We start from the raw sequence: 22767 nt of genomic DNA, 5'->3' as shown, positions 1-22767 counted from the left end.
CCTTTTAGAGATCAGGGCTTTCAGGATGCAGAAAAAGCTTTTCCATGAAAAGTGCAGGTCTCCAATAGAAAGCAATTGTAAATAATAGCATTTAGAAAAACAATGAATAAATGATAGCATATGTACCTTGCTTCTAATAAAGCCGCTACATTCAATCCTATGAACTGGAAACAGGAAAGTTTCAGCTGATCAGCATTATATAAAGCAGCAAACTCCAACAACTCCGCTGCATTCTTCAGGGTAACTATAAAAAAAAAAAATTTTCTTACTGTACATCAGACATGTGGGTAAAACTCTTATGTTCATAAATTATCCATCAGAACAATCATCCATTTGAAAAATGAAAAACTCCCTTTAATCAATTAAAGTATTCAACAACATTAAATATAAATTTTTTTTTAACATATACACAGTGTTGGGAAAAAAGTATGTGATCCCCTGCTTATTTTGTACATTTGCTCACTGACAAAGAAATGATCAGTCTATACATTTAATGGTAGGTTTATTTTAACAGTGAGAGACAGAATAACAAAAAAAGAATCCAGAAAAACGCATTACAAAAAAGTTATAAATTGATTTGCATTTTAATAAGTGAAATAAGTATTTGACCCCTTCGCAAAACATGACATAGTACTTGGTGGCAAAACCCTTGTTGGCAATCACAGAGGTCAGACATTTCTTGTAGTTGGCCACCAGGTTTGCACTCATATCAGGAGGGATTTTGTCCCACTCCTCTTTGCAGATCCTCTCCAAGTCATTAAGGTTTCGAAGCTGACATTTGGTAACTCAAACCATCAGCTCCCTCCACATATTTTCTATGTGATAAAGGTCTGAAGACTGGCTAGGCCACTCCAGGGCCTTAATGTGGTGCTTCTTGAGCCACTCCTTTGTTGTCTTGGCTGTGTGTTTTGTGTCATTGTCATGCTGGAAGAACCGTCCACGACCAATTTTCAATGCCCTGGCTGAGGGAAGGTGGTTCTTACCCAAGATTTGACAGTACATGGCCCCATCCATGATGGGGTGAAATTTTGTCCCCTTAGCAGAAAAAACCCCCAAAGCATAATATTTCCACCTTCATGTTTAACTATGGGGATGGCATTCTTGGGTTCATAGGCCACACTCCTCCTCCTCCAAACATGGTGAGTTGATGCCAAAGAGCTTGATTTTGGTCTCCCCTGACCACAATAGTTTCAGCCAGTTCTCCTCTGAATCATTCAGATGTTCATTAGAAAACTTAAGACAGGCTTGTACATGTGCTTTAAGCAAGGGGACCTTGCGGGCACTGCAGGATTTCAGTCCTTCACTGCGTAGCGTGTTACCAATTGTTTTCTTGACGACTATGGTCCCAGCTGCCTTGAGATCATGGACAAGATTCTCCTGTGTAGTTCTGGGCAGATTCGTCATCATTCTCATGATCATTGAAACTCCAGGAGGTGATATCTTGCATAGAGCCCAAAACCAAGGGAGATTGATAGTTATTTTGCGTTTCTTCCATTTGCGAATAATCGCACCAACTGTAGTCACCCTCTCACCAAGCTGCTTGGCGATAGTCTTGTAGCACACATTCCAGCCTTGTGTAGGTCTACAATCTTGTCCCTGACATCCTTGGACAGCTCTTTGATCTTGGCCATGGTGGAGAGATTAGAATCTGATTGCTTCTGTGGACAGGTGTCTTTTATACAGGTAACAAGCTGAGTTTAAGAGCAATCTCTTTAAGAGAGTGCTCCTAATCTCAGCTTCTTACCTGTATAGAAGACACCTGGGAGCCAGAAATCTTGCTGACTGATAGGGGATCAAATATTTTTCTCACTCATTAAAATGCAAATAAATGTATAACTTTTTTGTAATGCGTTTTTCTGGATATTTTTGTTGTTCTGTCTCTCACTGTTAAAATAAACCTACCATTAAAATTATAGACTGATCATTTCTTTGTCAGTGGGCAAATGCACAAAATCAGCAGGGGATCAAATACTTTTTTTCTCCTCACTGTAGTTAGGATAGATACTTGAATTGTCTATTAGCTCTCTGTAATTTCCTGTACAGCAACAGGAGATGGAGGGTCAGTCCTGGCCTAATCAGAAGTCTACTGCATTGAGCAGTGCTGTCAGTCTCACACTGTAAATATCATTAGATTTCTGCTCCTTCATTCTCTAATCAGCAAGCCAAATGGAGCAGGAGAGGTGTGGATGGGTTATAATGTAATGCATGTAACTACCATGTAATGAAGGCATTATGTGGGACATTTATTTAGGATCCTGACATTATCTTTTTTTTTTTTTTACCTGGAGTCTTACTTTAAAGGATAAAATCAAATAAAAATATTATATGCACTTTTTTTTTTTACGTAAAAAAAATGTGCATTTTTTTTTTTACAGTGGTGCCTGTAAAGCATCGTGCCCGTGACCAGGTGATCATGCGTGCAATGCCAGGACTCCCAGTACGCTGTCTGCCTGTACCTCCAATACTGTCAGGCAATTACTGAAGAGCAGGAAGAATCAATGAACTACCAGAACGCTCACCAGCACCCTTGCATTTCAATCTAAGCCGTATTTCAACTAAGCTGTAGTTGTAGTTAATTTATTCACAGTGACATGGCCTTGTGAACGGAGCCCCACATGGCTGTACTGTTTTAAATTGTGACTTTGGGTGAGGTGAGAGGTTCACCCACAGGCAGTCTCAGGGAGAGGGGGATCCGAGGGTGAGGATGCAGGAGTTGGAACATGTTACATATTGCAAAGGTGAACTTAGCCCTTAAATAACCCATCACCAATGGCCATTTGTAATCATCTAAATCTCCACTCTTAAAACTGATTACAGTGCAGCATTACCGTCAGGGTTTTATGGGAATTAAGGGATTTTAGATTATATTCATTCATGTGCAGTATGTCAGAAGAAAGGTGTCAGACTGCAAAGCCATCCTGTCCCCTGCCTGAGCTCAGTACTGATAACAGACGCTCAAAACAGCTCTCATAACAATGGTGCTTCCAGGATTACATGACAAGGAAATACTAAAGACTTTGTTAATAAAAGCTTTGTTAGTGGACAGCTTTATCCTGCTCCTGAAGCTCCTGACTGGTTAGCTTTAATGTTAAAAATGAATGGACGGATATTTCCAAGGTGCACCATATACAGTACTCTTGCTGAGACTGATTTTCTATAGTTAAGGAACTGAACTACTGGTGTATAGGGTACAGTTTACCAAGTATATGCCCAAGTCTAGCCACAGTCTGCAATACAGGCACACTGAGACGAAATCAGGCCATAACACAAATGTCAGAGATGGTTATCTGCCAGTTACATCAGCATTCATTTAGTCTCTGCTCATTCAGTGCTGTAGCAGGTTGGCATTAAAAAAATAAAAAATTAAAATAAAAAGACCCTCACACCTAGAGATATGTTTATAATTCTCTACTATTATACATCAAAATTAAAGGCATAGAGAGCATGGACTCTAAAATGACCCCAGTTAAAATAGTGACGTATCTTAAAATATGTACAGTTTCAATCAGTTAGCCCTGCAAACATCTTTCTTCTTCCCTACTGTAAATGTGACATAGATTACAAACAGAACAATGTTTACATATGAAGCATTTCAGTGACTAAGTGCAATTTGCTAAGCACGGTACAGCAAAAGGACAATGCAAAAGTCATCTTTTATCATGTTTCCACCAAGCTGGCCAGCACACTGTTCTCGGTTAATGAGCTATGCGCACAGTCATTCAGAGGCGTTGCTCTCCATCAATGTACACATTGTGTAACCATTATGAATATTGGAACTCACGAGCTGCTGAAAACCTTTTTTTCGAACACTAATGCTCTTTTACTTACGTCTCTCAGTAAGTGTGACCTCACACATCTCCTTCAGTCTAATGATAAGTAGCTGATCTGCCATTACTAGGACATTACAAATAAATTCCACGTTTGCAGATTCTGTAAAGAAAGTGTATACTATGAATACACAAAGCAGATGAGGGTTCTCAAGAGATATTATAATGAGAATGAATACAACTACAAAAAATGAAAACATCTGGCCTGGAACCTGGGATATACTTCTGTTACAGTAGATCTTTGACAAAAAGAAAGCACAGTCAAGGCCTACGTGTAGGATGTTGTCAGATTCAATTCATAGAATGACTGACTACATTTTGCAAGAACTTTAAATCCACAAAGTTCTGCATTATACATCTAAAACGGGCAAGATTACACATATTACATCTGTGCAACATGAAACAAATACATCTTCTGGTCAACAGAGCTAAGGGTACGAGCAGTGCACTAACAGTCAATGACAAACATAATCATAAACTGCTTCACAGTGAATTCAATACTACAATATTCATGGGTAACTTTTTTTTTTTTTTTTAATTCAGAAGTAATTTTAACCAAAATACTGCAAATCTGGGTTGAGTAGGCCAGGGCTCTGTACTCGTCCTGTATCTTAGGAGACCTGTAGGAAGATCTTCTAAATAACCCAGTGCAATAGTAAGCAGAGTCAGCAGCCCAATTATTTATACTGCATATATTCTTACAAAACGTGGAGCAGCTCTCTCAGGGACATATGAAGATCGGTAAAACCAATGCACTCTAGTGCATGTTCTATACTTATAAAGTTGCAAGAAAACGTTTTGATTTCTGAATAATATACTTTTTAGATCTTTACTGAATACCTTAGAAAGCGGCGTTCCACCCAAAAGTGGAACTTCCGCTTGTTGTCGCCGCCCCCCCCCCCCCCCCGTGCCACATTTGGCACCTTTGGGGGGGGGGGGGGGGTGACAGGATAACTGTCTTCCACAGGTATCCTGTTCCCAGCTGCAGTGCCGACATCACTGGACTCCAGAACAGGCAAGTGTCCGATTATTAAAAGTCAGCAGCTGCAGTATGTGCAGTTGCTGGCTATTAAATTTTGCAGTGGTAAGCGGACCTCCGCATTAAAGATTTAAAGGCTAAGTTCACCTGCATTTATACACTTCCTACAGCTTTCAAACAAAAAACATGTATAGGAGGTACAGGTAGAAAGCTGTACGTAGTGGCATTGCACCCACGATCTGCTGATCACGGGTGCAATGCTCTGCAGGCTCCTGAGAAAAAATAAAAAAGTAAATGCACAATATTTTACCTGCAAAGACATGTATGTATGACATGTGTATGACATGTAGACATGTGTGTATTTAATATTTTTATTAAATGTGAACTTATCCTTTATGGTCCATAATGAAAACAATAATGTCAACCTTAACCATGTCAATGTTAAGAGATAGTCTTCAACAGGGCCGCAACTGGGGGGGGGGGGGGGGGGGGTTGGTGGGGGACACATGCTCCAGGTGACGCATCTGGAGGGGGAGTGCCATCAGGGGTTTCACTCTCACCCGCACTGGGAAGCGATGCTCTAAGGTTGTCACTGCCGCCAGATCAAGTGTAATGGACTGGCAGTGCCCACTGCATAGTTAGCCAAATAACGGAGAATCAAATAGGAGGGAGACTGCACAGGTGCACTAGCACTGAATCACTCTGCTACTCCCACCCATTAGCACTATAGAAAGACATTCCAGAGTTACACTTCAGCATGGGAAAGCCTTCCTGGAACTGGCATTTATTAGGACAAGGAGAGACGTTTGTGTGCAGAAGGCCCTGGACTAGAAATTTGGTGTTGGTATGGCAAAGGATTGGGGGACTCGGGGGGGGGGGGGGGGGGTGCAGAGAAGGCCATGGACAGAGGGGAGGTGAGGAGGAGGCCCTGGGCTGGGGGGGGTGCAGAGGAGGCCCTGTACTAGGGGATGCAGAGGAGACCCTGGACTGGGGGGGGGGCAGTGGGGGCCTTGGGTTGATGTGGGGTGCGGAGGAAACACGGGGGTGCAGAGGAGGCCATGTACTGAGGGGGGTGAAGAGGAGGCCGTGACCTAGGGGTGTGAAGAGGAGGCCATGACCTGGGGGGGTGAAGAGGAGGCCGTGACCTGGGGGGGTGAAGAGGAGGCCGTGACCTGGGGGGGTGAAGAGGAGGCCGTGACCTGGGGGGGTGAAGAGGAGGCCGTGACCTGGAGGGGTGAAGAGGAGGCCGTGACCTGGAGGGGTGAAGAGGAAGCCGTGACCTGGGGGGTGAAGAGGAAGCCGTGACCTGGGGGGGGTGAAGAGGAGACCCTGGACTTGGAGGGTGCAGAAGAGGACTTGGGATGGGTGCGGACGAGGTCCTGGGCTAGGGGGACTGGTGCAGAGGGCCCTGGACTGAGAGGGGTGGGGGTGCAGAGGAGGCCCTTGACTAGAAAAGGGGAGAAGAGGCCTTGGACTAGGGGATGCGGTGGAGGCCCTGGGCTAGGAGGGGAGTACACAGGAGACCTTGGACTTGGGGGGTGCAGAGGGGGCCCTGGACTGGGTGATGCAGAGGGGGCCCTGGACTAGGAGAGGGGGCCCTGGACTAGGAGAGGCCCTGGACTGGGAGGTGTAGAGGCGAGACCCTGGACTTGAAAAGTGGGGTTGGTGTGGCAAAATGACCTGTATTCAGAGGACAGGGTGCAGAAGAGGCTCTAAACTTGTGTGTGTATGGGGGGTGCACTAGATACTGGACAAGTTGAGGGGATGACTGGAGGTTCTAGTTTAGGAGAGGGGTGACTGGAGGTCCTAGGTTAGGAGAGGGGTGTCTGGAAGCCCTGAACCATAAGAGGGGGATAGTGGAGCCCCTCTGGACTAGGAAAGAGGGTAAAGGACCTACCAGCTTCAGGGAGAAATAGCCTGGAACTAAACCCTGGGCTGAGGAAGAGCCTGCTTGGGCCCTGGAGGGCAAGTTCACATCATAAATGGGGACATGTATCAATTGTCGCAAGTATTGCCAAACAGGAGCAGAGAGACAGGTCGTGTCTGTGGATCACAGAAGTGCTGATGCACTCCTGTGACCCATTTTCAGCTGACAGCGGACGATGGGATGACGCCACAAAGGTGGTCCAGGCTTGTGAAAGATCGCAACCATATGGTCTGGATCCGCTCACATGCCTGGACCGGCACTCAGCCTCTCATCAGGCCGCTGAGAGCCTGAGGCAGCCACTCCCACCCCCGCCACAGCCCAGTGTTTCAGTGAGTGCGGGGTACAGTCAACAGCTCACTGCTCAGGAATCCCCAAGAACTGAGTTTTTGATTACTAGGTTTTCAGACTTAGAGCCGGCGGGGGACAGATGCAGCATCCATCTAGGCAAGTATGATTAAAAAAAAAAAAAAAAAATTCTCATACTTCTCTTTTAATTACCCGACATCTCCTCTTCCCTGCTATCTGGCCCACATGACAATAAGGGCTCATTCACATGGAGCATATGCATCTGTGCACAGTGTGATGACCATGTACCACATGGGAATACTTGGTGGTCTGTGTATCCCTATGCAGGCAGTCCAGTCAAAGTCAATTGGGATGCAGCAGCAAAATTTGACATGCAGATACCTCAGTCTCAGTGCCTGTCTAACGAGCCCTTAGGAGAATTTATCAAAATTAGAGTAGACAGAATCTGGAACAGCTGTGCATGGCAACCAATCAGCTTGTAGCTTTCATTTTCAAAGCTGAACAAGCTGAAGATAGAAGCTGATTGGTTGCCATGCGTAGCTGTTCCAGATTATGACTGCACCAGTTTTGATAAATTCCCCTTACTGTGTTTTACATTTCTTACTCCTGGCTACTGCATTCTAAGTGCAGCACATTCTTTGTTAAAGTTTTTGTAAAGGCACAGGTTTTTTACCTTCATGTACTCGATCCAGCGATGTCCAAGAGACCCTTGGCTCTCTGGGGACTTGCACTCCAGATTGGCTCCCACCGCTGTCAATCACAGCCAGTGAGCCAATCAGAAGACGGAGTGGGCGGGAGTGCGCCTGCTTGGATGCCCCCATAGCAAGCTGCTTGCTGTGGGGACACCCGGCAGGAAGGAGGGCCAGGGGTGCCAGCCAGGGGCCTGAAAAGGAGAGAATCCAGGCTTCTCTGTCCAAAACCACTACACAGAGCAGGCAAGTATAACATGTTTGTTATTTAAAAAACACACACGTTATGGTTAGCTGTCTGTAGTAAAGGATATGCAATAGAACAGTTTTTTTTTTTTTTAAATGAGTGTACTGAGGTTTGGCGTGGTGCCGCTATATTGACACGACACATACCATTTTTATTGGGGGGGGGGTGCAAAAAAAAAAAAAATGACCAGCCTGAGGTGCCAGATGTGCTAGATACCTCACAGAACCACAACCTTTTTATTCCTCCCCTGCCATACAGCCATTGGGAGGTAATAATAATGTTCTAAAGTGCTCTATTCAGAGCTTACAGTGGACAGAGGTGTGCCTACCAATCCGCTAAGTAGGTAACTGCTGCTTACAGTAGAATTAGACACTGGCATACGAAAAAAAAACAACTATAGCTGAGCCCAGGGTAATCCTATCATTCTTTTTTGGCAAAGCAGTACCAAGCGTGGGACCTGTGTCCCTCAGTAAACTTCAACTAAACGATTTTATGGAGTTCGCAAAAATCAATTTTTCTTTTTACACTAAGACACAGATGTCATTCACTTTTGGGATGTCCAAAAGAAGTCTAACTGAAGGATGGGCAACAGAACAAATGAATGCTAAGAGGCCCAAGAAAAAGAACAGCAACTGGGCACTGCATGCATCTCAAATAGACACCCAAGAAGCAGTTTCTGACAGAGCGATACGCTCAGCCTCAACCGCATCCAGGGATGGAGGGAGATTTCATTTTGGTGAACGGGAACCAGACAGAGGTCTAGAAGAATGACATTCATGTTGAGGTGAAAGTCAGAAACTACTTTAGGGAAGGAGTCTAAATCCTCACAAATATCTTAAATCAAGGAATGAGAGGCCCCTGTCTCTCAAAATCTAGACTTCCAACAGTCCAACAATCAGTCCTTGAGACAGGAGAGCCAGACAATCTAAAAATTTGATGGAGTTAGAAATCTTACCAGATCAAAGTACTAAATCTGCCTGGGCCAGTCTGGAGCAAACAAAATGTACTCCATCTTGGAGCAGTTTCAGGCCTCATGCACTCCGGACGTTTTACAACTGCTCCTAGGGGAGCCTGGTGGGGTTTTTTTTGGTGCCTCTAAACTCCCCTGCATGTTAGCCTATGTAAAACGCTTGACGCTGCTAAATAGGTCTAAAAGCTAGGCGAGTTTGCACTTAAGCATTTATTTATTTCAATAGCCAGAATAAATGAAAACTCATGCCAATTAAATAAATGCCAAAACACCAGACGTTGCTAAACTGGTATGAAAAAAAAAACAGCTTGAGTTTTTAACACTAATATTCCCTTAGCTTCTGGTGCTAAGCAAATGTCAGCCTCATCAGTAGGCAGCACTGGAGCTGCCAGTGGAGTGTAAGCTAGAGACACCCAGTAGAATGCAACATAGATCAAGTTACAAGGCAAGGCCTCAGATACTCATGAACCCAAGTGCTGGAAGCAGGTGTATGGTCCGATGACTGAAGGCAGGTAGTGGGAAGGTATTGAGGATTAGCATTCAACATGACCCTTGCAAGTGGAAGTAGCAGAGGGAAGGTACCTCCACAATGCTGAATTGCAGGAAAAAGAACATGGACAATCTACCCAGTGAAAGATCATTAGCACTCAATCCTTTAACATTAACCCTCTCCGGGAGGCTGAGGTGGGAGTTTAAGGGAGCTCAGAAAACCAAACTAGAAGTCAGCTTCTGGTGCTAAGCCCCAAAAGCCTACACTCAAAAGGGTATTCAGACAGAAAAAGCAAGCACTTAGGCAATGCCACAGCAATGGACTTGGAAAGTGCTACACAGCTAACTTTTATCAGTACTTGATGTTTTGAAAGCACCACAAGTCTGAAGGTCACTTTCAGGCTAGCCACGCAATGACCGGTCTAGCGGGGTCTGGGTACAGCACTCTATAGCTAGACTGAGGAAAGGCCAGACAGTTGCCATGTAGAGACCAGCTCTAGCAGTGATGTAGCAGGAATCTTGACTAATGGGAAAAAAAATCTAATAAAAAAGGCTAGCAAAACAGGTTTGATTTTGTCAGCCAAGCTGAAGAAAAGACATTCATCCATATAGGACACTACCAAAGAGCTGAGGCATCACGAGAGTAGGAGGGGTTATCCTCCGCTGGCCTACAGTTTTTTGTTTGCCAATGTTCAACTGTAGGTTACAGACATGAAATGATGAAACAGTAAAACTGAAATACATCTAAATTAGATACTTTGTTGTAGCTATACACCGAGCAGTTTAAAAAGTGAAACGACGGATACATGAATCCATGGCAATAACTGGCTTGTAGTGTATAAAGCCACTATATGAAAATGCCAGAGTGAGTAGCAATGTTTGCGGAAATCCTTCAAAACTTTTTTTTTAAATATATGTTGATCCTGGAAAAACTGGACGAGAATCATCAACTAAAGGGCCAGATGTTGCTTTGCAAGTTTAGAAATTGCTGTCTGATGTTTCACCTTATATGATAAGAAATCTGTTCTTGTATGGGCAGCCTCAGAGACATACTGAAGGTAATAAGAACACACTTGCCTTTTACTGTAGGCGCTTCATCAGTGTAGATATAATCAATAATAACCTGTAACACATCTGAGTGCACAGGCATTTCTAGAGCTGAACAGCATGATGCCTGTTAAAGAGAGAAAAAAGTCATAATTAAAAGATCAACTGCAAACTATTATTATTATACAGGATTTATATAGCACCAACAGTTTGCTCAGCACTTTAAGAAATGAAGGCAGTTACAATACAATTTGGTACAAGAGGAATCAGAGAGCCCTGCTCACTAGACCTTACAATCTAACAGTGTTGCTAACCGTCCGTAGATTTACGGGCAACCCGTAAAAACAGGGCACTTTTTCGGTGCCCGTAAATGTCCGTAGGAGCCGAACGGTGCCAGTAAAAATGGCTACGACAGGCTCAGGTGAGAACTGCACATGCAGAAATTCGAAATAATCCGTTCATGAACCCGTCCCATCTGGTTCGCCCCCGTGCCTGCTTATGTCATACCGCAAGCCAACACCGGCCTAAAATGCCAGGAGCCGAGCCAGATGGAGTGGACACAGACAGTGCAATGGAGGCGGAGGCACCAGCAGCACCACGAGATGTGAGATGGAAAGTGCAGGGAGCGCTGTGGACCTGGCTGGGCCAACCCCCTGGATGGACACATAAGGCTCCCTGACAGTGTCACTGGCCAGCACTGAGAGCCACACCCTGCCCTAGCTGCAGCTCCCTGGTGAGTGTGTGGTGTGCAGCTGTGCATGCATAGTTACAAGCTAACTTATCTTGAACTGAGTCCCACCACTGGACGCCTGGCCTGGCTGCAACATCCCTCCATTGCTTGACTGGCTGCCACAGATAGGCACAGGCAGCAGTTTCCAGACAAAAATGGCAGTGGTGAGATTGTGCAAAATCATTGTATGCAATCTCTGTCTGCTGTCTCTCTGCCATCTCCTGTATCCTTTCCGCATGACTGTATCCTGTCTGCATGACCATCTGCTGTATCCTGTCCACAGCCTCTAACCATCTCCTGTAACCTGCCCACAGCCTCAAACCATCTCCTGTATCCTGTCCATATATTCAGACCACCTGTGCCATGTCCAGATCATCTGACCATCTGTGCCCTGTGCATGTCCTGTGCCATGTCTGCAGTCCCTGACCATCTCCTGTACCATGTCTGCAGTCTCTGACCATCTCCTGCACCATATCTACAATCTCTGACCATCTCCTGTACCATGTCTGCAATCTCTGACCATCTCATCTTTTATCATGTCTGCAGTCTCTGAGGGGGAGCCCGGAGAGGAGGCAGGTAATCTCTGGTCACCGGAGTCCACCACCCCCCCCCCCCCCACATTATTAGCGTTCCCAATGTTCCCTTTTACGTCAGAGTCTGCAGGATTTCCTCTTATAGTGCAGGGGAGAACTCTGCAGACCCTGATGTAAAGGACAATGCTGCAGACCCCATTGTATGTGGGGCTTTGACCCCTTTGATCATGATCTTTGTCATTGTCCTTTACTTCAATGTCTGCAAAGTTCTCCCTTGTACTTTAAGGGGGAACCCTGTGCTGGTTGGCAACAATCTAAGTAAAAAAGGCTTTTTATTTCTTAACGGTAGTTCTGCCTATCGTAGCCCACAGCACTAAATATGCCACTCCATAAACTCTGCTTGCTTGCTGTACAACACCTGTTCTATCTGACTCGGTGACCTTTCAACGATACTGTAAATAGACTCAATTTCTCCATTTCTCTCAAAAAATAACTGCAAAATTCCTCATACCTCAATCCAAGAGTTGCCAAGCATGGAGTGAAAGTATTCTATGAGAATGAAAGCAAAGGATTACAATCAAATTCATTGGATAATGTAAATAAAAATAATATCACTCTGCAAACAAGTATAAACACATACCAAGCCTTGCACATAGAACACATTTATGGCAGTTGAATTCTTTCCCATCTTCTGATCTCATTGTTACATCACACAACGAGGTGCTGCAAAAAAACAAAATAACTGTTCACGTTTTTGGATTTTCATCTATTCCTATTTCTCTTCCACTTCTGCAGCACTGTCATTTGAGTGAGCACAGTATGCCAACGTATACGTAAAGGCAAATTTTTTTTTTCTATTATTTTGGATAGAGAAAAGAAGGATTGAACATCTGTCGGGTTTTTACTGCTGTCCCTACTGCTAAACTGTCCCTATTAGCCCGTTTACCATTATTACCAAAAGTGAAAGTAAAATAAAATTCTGAATTTTGGGTTGTCCCACAACAGGAATAGTGGAAACATCTTCCAATGGGGACACTGGTTCTGGTAACCCTGGTGTCAAAGTATTCCCTCATTTTACAGGGGGTTTCTTCCAGTTTTGGCTATGGGAAAGGGAGTAAAGGTACCAAAAAATGAACCATACAGACCATGTTATAACCCTCCCAAATAAAAAAAAGTTTTGCCTTTTGTTCTAATATAAATTTTCATGTCTGCAGACAATGCTACTCTATCCAGCTTAACTGATATCTTTATTATTTTCCTAAAACTTGATCATTACAGTTAAAGTGGTTGTAAACACTTACAGACCACTTTTCACTACAGGTAGGCCTATAATTGGATATCTCCCAAAACCTGCACAGTTTAGGAGATGTATCACTGTATCAGCATGTCCCAACATTATCGGCATATGCGCACTGAAGCAACGGCTCGTTCGTGCCATTGCTTCAGCTGATGTGTCGTTACCGGCAGCTCCCGTGCTTGCATGACATCGGCGCAGCTCCAGCCAATCACAGCGCCGGAGCCCAGAAATAAATCCGGGAGACATGCAGAGCAGTGTGCTGGGACTGCTGCACGGGCTTCGATCTAAGGTGAGTATTTCATTCATAATGAGCTAGTATGCTACGCAAATGGTGGCTGTGCCGAGAGGCAGACCTCCTTTGTTCAGAATGCAGCAGAGCACCCACTCAGCACAGGACCTAGAAGCAAGTAGAGATCGCTGGAGTAGCGGTGTCCACTTTAGGGAGAAATGCAAGGTATGGTATAAAATCTCGATACACAGAATTCTTCTTTAAGGCCTCATGCACAAAGGCACCTGGAGATATATGGCAACAAATTCCGGTGTATTTCCATCAATTTTAAAATGACTTAATTTTTTCTTAAAATGGTACATTTTCTCAAGGTAGGATAGGTTTTCTATTTTCTCACGTGAATAAAATATGTTTTTTTTTGAGATTTGCAAATGGCTGCATTCTGTTTTCGTGTAGATTTTCCACAGCGTACCAACCTTTTTGCAATTGAGGTAAAATGTATATATATATATATATATATATATATATATATATATATATATATATATATACATACATATACACACATACATACATACATATACACACATACATACATACATATACACACACACATACAAACACACACAGTATCTCACAAAAGTGAGTACACCCCTCACATTTTTGGAAATATTTTATTATATCTTTTCATATGACAACACTGAAGAAATTACACTTTGCTACAATGTAAAGTAGTGAGTGTACAGCTTGTATAACAGTGTAAATTTGCTGTCCACTCAAAACAACAACACATAGCCATTAATGTGTAAACCACTGCCAACAAAAGTGAGTACACCCCTTAGTGAAAATGTCCAAATTGGGCCCAATTAGCCCTTTTCCATCCCAGTGTCATGTGACTCGTGTTACAAGGTCTCGGGTGTGAATGGGGAGCAGGTGTAGTAAATTGGGTGTAATCGCTCTCACTCTCTCATACTTGTCACTGAAAGTTCAACATGGCATCTCATGGCAAAGAACTCTCTGAGGATCTGAAAAAAAGAATTGTTGCTCTACAGAAAAGATGGCCTAGGCTATAAGAAGTTTGGCAAGACCCTAAAATGGAGCTGCAGCACAGTGGCCAAGACCATACAGCGGTTTAACAGGAAAGGTTCCACTCAAAACAGGCCTCACCACGATAGATCAAAGAAGTTGAGTGCACGTGCTTGAAGTCATATCCAGAGGTTGTCTTTGGGAAATGGACATGTGAGTGCTGCCAGCATTGCTGCAGAGGTTAAAGGTGTGGGGGGTCAGCCTGTCAGTGCTCAGATCATAAGCCACACACTGCATCAAATTGGTCTGCGTGGCTGTCATCCCAGAAGGAAGTATCTTCTAAAGATGATTCACAAGAAAGCCTGCAAACAGTTTGCTGAAGACAAGCAAACTAAGGGCATGGACTAATGGAACCATGCCCTGTGGTCTGACGAGACCAAGATGAACTTCTTTGGTTCAGATGGTGACAAGTGTGTGTGTGGCGGCAACCAGGTGAGGAGTACAAAGGCAAGTGTGTCTTGCCTACAGTCAAGAATGGTGGTGGGAGTGTCATGGTCTGGGGCTGCATGAGTGCTGCAGGCACTGGGGAGAGCTACAGTTCATTGAGGGAACCATGCGTGCCAACATGTACTGTGACATACTGAAGCAAAGCATGATCCCTTCCCTTTAGAGACTGGGCCGCATGATAATGACCCCAAACACACCTCCAAGACGACCACTGCCTTGCTAAAGGAGCTGAGGGTAAAGGTGATGGACTGACCAAGCATGTCTCCGGACCTAAACCCCTATTGAGCATCTGTGGGGCATCCTCAAACAGAAGGTGGAGGAGCGCAAGGTCTCTAACACCCACCAGCTCCGTGATGTCGTCATGGAGGAGTGGAAGAGGACTCCAGTGGCCACCTGTGAACTCAATGCCCAAGAGGATTAAGGCAGTGCTGGAAAATAATGGTGGCCACACAAAATTTTGACACTTTGGCCACAATTTGGACATTTTCAATTAGGGGTGTACTCACTTTTTTGCCAGCGGTTTAGACATTAATGGCTGTGTTGAGTTATCTTGAGGGGACATAAAATTTACACTGTTATATAATCTATACACTCACTACTTTACATTGCAGCAAAGTGTAATTTCTTCAGTGTTGTCACATGAAAAGATATAATAAAAGATTTACAAAAATGTGAGGGGTGCACTGACTTTTGTAATATGTATATATATTTTTTTATTTATATTTTTCCTTTTGCTGTTTTTTGTTTTGCTGGACTTGCCCCCGCGGGCGGCTAAATATTTTAACTTGGGACAAATCTGCACATGTAAGAGGGGACTGAAATGTGTAAGGCAGGGAGTTAGCAATTGTTCACACTGGCGTATTAGAATGTACGCTCATGCGAGGGGCGCATTTGCCTGTACAGGTGAACCGTGCATCCCTGTGTAGATAGTCCCATACCTGTCAATTGGGATGCAGCAGCTGCACAGAAATAGCCGCTGCTCCCAATCTGACAGCACAACCCCAAATGCTCAAGGTCACTAAATAAATACGCTATATTACGCCCAAGTAATCGAGGCCTTCAGTTCATATACAATTGAGATGTCAGAAGTTGTTAATTGGGCTTATGCAATTTCCAATGTACAAGAAGTAGTAGATGGATTCTCATTACTTGCTTCAAGTACTTCACTCTGCACTTTACCACCTGCACCATTTTATTGAAAAGACCTGCATTAGTATCATAGGCGTGCCTGGGCATACCCTAATCACCCCGTGCTGTCTCTCCGAGATCTGCTCTGAAACGTCAATTATCATTAGTTTGTAGTTTATTTTAACTTGCATTCATATTTATTTTTAAAGATTAAGGGGTTTTACTTTTATCCTGTTCTCATTTCGGGTTGCAATTGGAATCGTTCCGTGTATGGGATGAGCGGAGGTAATGGTAATTGGGAGAGCCTATTGTGGAATGAGCAATATGCAGTGGGATCCTCCGACATTCGGCTATGTGCAGACACCGCTTTTGTCCGCACACATGCACGGAATAATGCCATTGCATGCCGTAAATGGGAGGGAGGAGTTGAGCTCAGACAGACAGTCTCAGAGATTCATCCCGGCAGTTAGGATGGGGATAGGTAACATCCACGCAGTGACTGAACGTACACGGATGTGTGCAGTGTTTATTGCTCAGTGAGTAATCTGTGACACGATATGGCTGACGGCCAATCGGTGCAGGGGAGTAACGTAATGATTTTCTCCCAGGAAGGGTTAACCCAGGACTCCAGGTGGCATAAAAGAGAGTGAGTGCCGTATGGCTCCACCCTCAGATGATGTCGGAATGATGAAACGCGTCAGTGTGGAGCCATACGACAAGTAGAGAAACAGCAGTGATCGGGAGAAGTTAGTCTGAGCTGCGAGCGAGCAGAGAGACACAGCCCACGGCTATGGGAGAGAGCGGTAGGACAATCCTCATGTACCTGAACACCAGGCTGTGTATCAATGAACCAATGCCTCATACTTGATGTTGTTTGCGAGTGTAAAAATTGATGGTCTTAAACTTTATTAAAAGCTTATATTTTATGGAATTACACTAAGTCTATTCTCTCCATACACTTTTTTCCGAGATATTCTCAATATCTCAAATGAGCTGTATGTGATGTGGATGGAGGAGTGATCTGACAGTTCACAGGAATTTTTGATATGCCTATTTGACCAGCTGGTTCTGGTAAGAGCACTACCAAAGGGGAGTCTTATCTATCACACATCCCCCTGTGTGTGCTTCTTCTGCACGTGTGGAGGTGATTTGTATTGATGGGCTGTGGTGCAACACATCTCACAAAACGAGAGGACTTGCCGTTCAATATATAATTGATGGACAAACATTGACATTTGATGTGGACTTTTTAAATTGTGATTCCTTATATACACTTGATGGAAATTATTATTATATACAAGGAACATAAGAGTTTTTATTAATGGATAAGCGCTGCTAGATCTGCATATCATTATTTATAGATCTTTTCAGATGACAATTGTGTTTTATTCATGTTTGAATAAATTTACAGCAGCCGCTAGACTGTATTGAAATGACACAGCCCCCAACAGATACACACTTTTTTGAGTGTGAGAGTGCTTGTGTTTATACATAGAACTGGGCGGTGGTTTTTGTTATAAACTATTAAGATATATATATACATATATGTATGTGTTTGAGCTTTGGTGTGCACACCCTAATGCAATAGGCTGGGCACGCTTATGATTACTATATTGTAATAATCTAGACCAGTCAAATCTACACAATGATAAATACGTTTTAGAGAATGATTAGGGTTATCACTAACTACATACAATTTCTTTTGGTTGAATCTTTGCTTGTTCCCACTTTTCTTGTTTACAACATTAATTGCTCCATTTTCATATCGAACGCCATCCAGCCTAGAAAACAAAATATAACATTACAAAACTAGCTATTCAGTGATCTGACAGCAGAATTCCTGATAAAAAACTAGGTCACTAGTTTGAAATATTTGTTATGATATACACCAGAATTAGTTTAATTTCATTTTCAAAGTTTACTCTCATGAGGTCTATGTCACTTTAACCACTTCAGCTCCGGAAGGTTTTACTCCCTTCCTGACCAGGCACCTTTATGCGATACGGCACTGCGTTATTTTAGCCGACAATTGCGCGGTCGTGTGACATTGCACCCAAACAAAATGTCCTTTTTTCCCCACAAATAGAGCTTTCTTTTGGTTGTAATTGCTCACCTCTGCAGTTTTTATTTTTTGCAACATAAACAAAAATTTTTTTTACTTTTGGCTTTAAAAACACACTGAATAGAGTTTTTACTAGTAATGGCAGAAATCTTTTTAGTGGGACTGCGACACTGCGGCGGATAAATCTGGCACTAAGTGACACTTTTTGTGGACCAGTGACACCAATACAGTGATCAGTGCTAAAAAATAAAATAAAATAAAAAATGCACTGTTACTGCATACATTACACTGGCAGGTAAGGGGTTAACATCAAGGGCAATCAAAGGGTTAAGTGTGCTGCTAGGGAGTGCTTTCTAACTGTGGGGGAAATTCTGTCACTGGAGGAAAACAGAGATTCATGTTTCTGCTTAGCAGAAACAAAAGATCTCAGTTTTCCTCCCTCACAGAACAGCGGCCTGCCTTGTTTACATAGGAAAACATCCGTTCTGTCTCTCCTCTGAACTCTAACACCAGAGCACCCAGCATTGTAGTGCCTCCCAATCATCCCTGCAATCAGGGAAATCCACTCCTACTAGGAGCCCATTTTAATCCAAACCCAGAATGCCACAGGAGACCAACACAGAACAGAGAAATGACAAAGACGTGAGCACACCCAGTGATTCTATGGATGACACGAAAATTTAAATATCCCATTACAGCCTTTCCTACTACTAATCATCCCATTTTGGACACCACCATGAAAGATATGCTTGTATCTTTGCGTTTATCCCCGCACTCAGATATGATGTCATGTTTGCATCAATTTAAAGTGGAAAGTGTAGGAGCTTGCAGATCAGGTTGAGTATATTGAATAAAAAAATGGGATGGTTTGCCTCACCCTTCAAAACGTTGGTAGATGCACAAAATGAAAAAGGAGGACCTGTCTTGGCTAAAGTCTTAAATGACAGACTTGGAACACAGGTCTCACCATAACAGCCTTAAGATTTCTGGCATCTCTGAATCTGTACAGCCAGCACAGCTACATAAATATCTTCATGATCTTCTGCACTGTGTTCTATCTTCTATCACAGAAACGGAATTGGTGAGATAGATTACACCACGTTCCCAAGCCGCCTCATTTACCATATAATGTTCCATGTGATGTGCTTCCACACATTCATTTTTATCATGTGAAAGAAAAAAACGCTAGAAGCTTTGCAGAGATCTGAACAGATCCTGAAAAACTGACAGGTAGACCTGATCGGAATGTGAGAAAAGGGTCTTAAAAATGCAATTTCCATTATGTTGGATTCACTTTTAGACCCTGATGGCAGATTTATTATTCCTCTGTGGGAGATTGAGTCAAAGCCCTATGCTATGATAGATCTTTATGCTCCCAACTCACACCAACCTCAGTTGTTTTGTAAAATTACCTCTGTTAAGCAGGGTTCTCTTACAGTATGTGGGGACTTTAAAATGGAAGTCTACACTATTCCGAACTAAGCTCAAACTTGCTCCCACTCCTAGTCTAAATCTTATTCCAACTACCTTGTGAAAGGCAGATGCCTATACTTACCTATTCTAAAGGTGCTCTGGTCTGGGCACATGATCAGCTACTATCAGCGGCTACAAGGATGAGACAGGTCAACAGGTGACCTCACCACACAGGCATTGCAGCCGTTGTGCTCGCCCCTTAACCTGGCCTCTGGGGAGATCATGTGACTGGACCAGAGTGCTCTGAGAGTATGAAAGTATAAATGTGAAGGACAGCAGCAGGAGCCAATGGCTCCATGCTGCTGTATTTCAGTCAATTAGGAGAGAGAGACCCGGGAGAGCCCTGGGTCTCATGCACATCGCTGGATCGAGATCAGGCTTGGGGAAGTATTAGGGGGGCTGAGGGGAGAGCTACATACTGGAGGTTTTTTACCTTCATGCATAGAATTAGCATGAAGGTAAAAAACCTTCAGCCTTTACAACTACTTTAAGCTTAGGAATAGTGTGGACTTCCATTTTAATCTTACTACCACTGCCAAATGGGCTCTACAGCTCTTCATAAGTGACCTTTACCCTTACTCCAATATCTTTTTCACATGGAGGCGGTACACCATCCATGTCTGGAGATGCCAACATGCTACAGTATATATCTGAGCCTTTGGTTCCCTGGAAAGGAGGCGGTACACCATCCATGTCTGGAGATGCCAACATGCTACAGTATATATCTGAGCCTTTGGTTCTCTGGAAAGGAGGCGGTACACCATCCATGTCTGGAGATGCCAACATGCTACAGTATATATCTGAGCCTTTGGTTCCCTGGAAAATAGATAAGGTGGTTATAAGTGGTATAATTCTATAATTGTGTACACAGTTTAATAGGCAAAAAAAATCAGGGCACTGACAATCTCCTTTCTGAATTTAATGCTTAAAAGAAAAACAGAACAAGGAGTCGCCTGACCAGGCAATATCACCTATCTTGACTAAACTTAGGCCTGAATTACAAAGCTTGTGTGAGCAGTAAGATAAGTACTCCAGAAACCTGAGACTTAAAAGCGGTTCTTTAGCCTAGAAGTAAAAAATTTAAAGTCAGCAGCTACAAATACTGCTGACTTTTAATAATAGGACCCTTGCCTGTCCAGGAACCCAGTGTGGTCCTCATCTGAAGCCAGCTCCTCAACCGTCTTTGGGTCCAAGCGCCAGTATGTTTATGTTGGGAAGCCGACAGACTGCTTACGACTTCACAGCCGCCTTCCCACTGTGAATGCGCAAGCAGTATGGCTTTGTGAATGGTCCCGCAGCTTTCTGGGACCTGTGGCGTTTCCCAGAAGGCTTGGGGTAAGAAGGGGGGCTGAACTTCTGCTTGGAAATTGGCCTCTTAAATTTTAAATATTTTAAGTATTTGCAGATAGCACATTACCTACTAAAATATCTGGATAGAACAGTGCTTATTTGTAGGAAGGCGTGGCAATATTACACTTTCACCAAACAGGAGAGGCATATCTCTACTTTAGAATCTCTTACATGGTAAGGTGCTTTTTGACAAAACACCATTTATGAAATGGGAGCTTGATTTAACCACTACTTACTGTAAACTTTGTAACACAACCAGTTATGTTAAAATAGTTCTAAAGCCTAAACATGTTTTACCTTAAGGTTACGGCTAGGTTTGCATTAACCTCCAGAAGATTTATGCCCCTTCCTGAACAGGCTATGTTACTTTAACTGACAACTGCGTGTGTGTGACATTGTACCCAAATACAATGTCCTTTTCTTCCCACAAATAGAGCTTTCTTTTGGTGGTATTTGATCACCACTGCGTTATTTTTTTGCGCTATAAACAAAAGAACGACTGTCAATTTAAAAAAAATAAAATGTTTTGACTTTTTGCTCTAAAACATATCCAATAACATAAAAAGAAAAAAAATCAATCAATTTAGGCCAATATGTATTCCGCTACATATTTTAAGTAAAGAAATCCCAATAAGCGTATATTGATTGGTTTGCACAAAAGTTATAGCATCTACAAACCATGGGTTATTTTTTTTTATTAACAATGGTGGCGATCAGCAGCTTATAATCGAGACTGCGCTATTGCGGCGGAAGTCAAACACCTATCTGACACTTTTTTGGGGATCAATGGACATTACAGTGATCAGTGCTAAAAATATGCGCCGACACTGTACTAATGGCACTGGCAGGGAAGGGAATAACATTGGGGGCAATCAAAGGGTTAACCGTGAGCCTAGCTAATGTTTCAGTGTAGTGGGGAGGTGCTTTTACTAATAGAAGGCATGGATTGGCGTTTCTGCTTTACAGAAACACAGGATCCATGCCTTCTGTACTGACAGAATGGCAATCAGCCTTATTTACATAGGCAGACTACCATTCTGTCAGTGTACCGAACGATCAGTGTACCGAACGATCAGTGTACCGAACTCAGACATCGGGTCTGCAGGACCCGTTGATCAGCTCACACTGTGTAAAATCACAGCAGGAGCAAGCCACCGCCCTAAGCACACTCGAGCCTGATACCCAGAAGTGCAGGATCATGTGTATATACGTGATCCTGCGCAGCGCGGCCACCCTGTGGCAGTAAATCTCCTATGGGGCGTTCGGGAAGTGGTTAAGGTAAAAAATGTTTAGGTAACAGTATGCCCCCCTTACACTTACAAGAGCCCTCACTCGATCCACCGCTGTGCGCATCTGCTGTTCTTCTCCCACTTTTCCCAGCTCTCACAGGCTTGGCTAAAAGCTATGGGAGTCACTGGCTTCAGTTTCTGTCAGTCAAATCCTGTGATGAGGGAGCAGGGGGTAGGGTCAAGACGCACTGTCTATGTCTATAGATGCAGACAGCATGATCCCACAGGTTTGCCACAGTAGGAAGTGGATTCCTATGGTGGCACATCAAGAGGAAGAGGAGCCAGAATCGCCGGCGGGGGACTCGAGAAGCGGAGGATCGGGGACACTGTGCAATAGAATTGCTGTTTGTTTTTTAAATAAGACAAAAGTGTTTACAATCACTTTAATCATTGGGAAGTAACCCCAAAAAAGTACACTGAGACAGTATTCTAACCCCATTTTGACTGGCCAATTATCTTCTCAGGGTCTCCTCTTTGTTGGAAAGGATGTGGGTCATTTAATGCACATTTTATGAAAACGTAAAATCCTCAACCATTTCTGGCAAAAAATGTTTCAAATATATCAGAGGATACAGGAATATTTTCCCCCCATCACCATCATTGGTTATTTTAAATATATGATAAATATAGTGTTACCTATTGTAGAATAATTATTCATACTT

At 43.4% G+C, this 22767-nt stretch overlaps 1 protein-coding gene across 2 annotated transcripts in view; it reads right to left on the bottom strand.

Moving 5' to 3' along the window:
• IBTK (inhibitor of Bruton tyrosine kinase) overlaps positions 1-22767 on the bottom strand; it is a 132958-nt gene that overhangs the window by 55711 nt on the left and 54480 nt on the right. For both annotated transcript variants that reach the window (XM_077487330.1, XM_077487331.1), the window contains exons 13-18: positions 17626-17712; positions 12385-12467; positions 12256-12293; positions 10512-10608; positions 3829-3930; positions 127-244 (exon numbers count right to left, since the gene is read on the bottom strand). In XM_077487330.1, the coding sequence (XP_077343456.1) occupies positions 127-244; positions 3829-3930; positions 10512-10608; positions 12256-12293; positions 12385-12467; positions 17626-17712 (525 nt within the window). The remainder of the gene's footprint in view (positions 1-126; positions 245-3828; positions 3931-10511; positions 10609-12255; positions 12294-12384; positions 12468-17625; positions 17713-22767) is intronic.

Source organism: Lithobates pipiens, unplaced genomic scaffold (assembly GCF_037356315.1).
Source record: "Lithobates pipiens isolate NorthernLeopardFrog02 unplaced genomic scaffold, aLitPip1_a1.2 Scaffold_18, whole genome shotgun sequence".
Lineage (NCBI taxonomy): Eukaryota > Metazoa > Chordata > Amphibia > Anura > Ranidae > Lithobates > Lithobates pipiens.
This window is presented reverse-complemented; position numbering and strand designations above follow the sequence as displayed.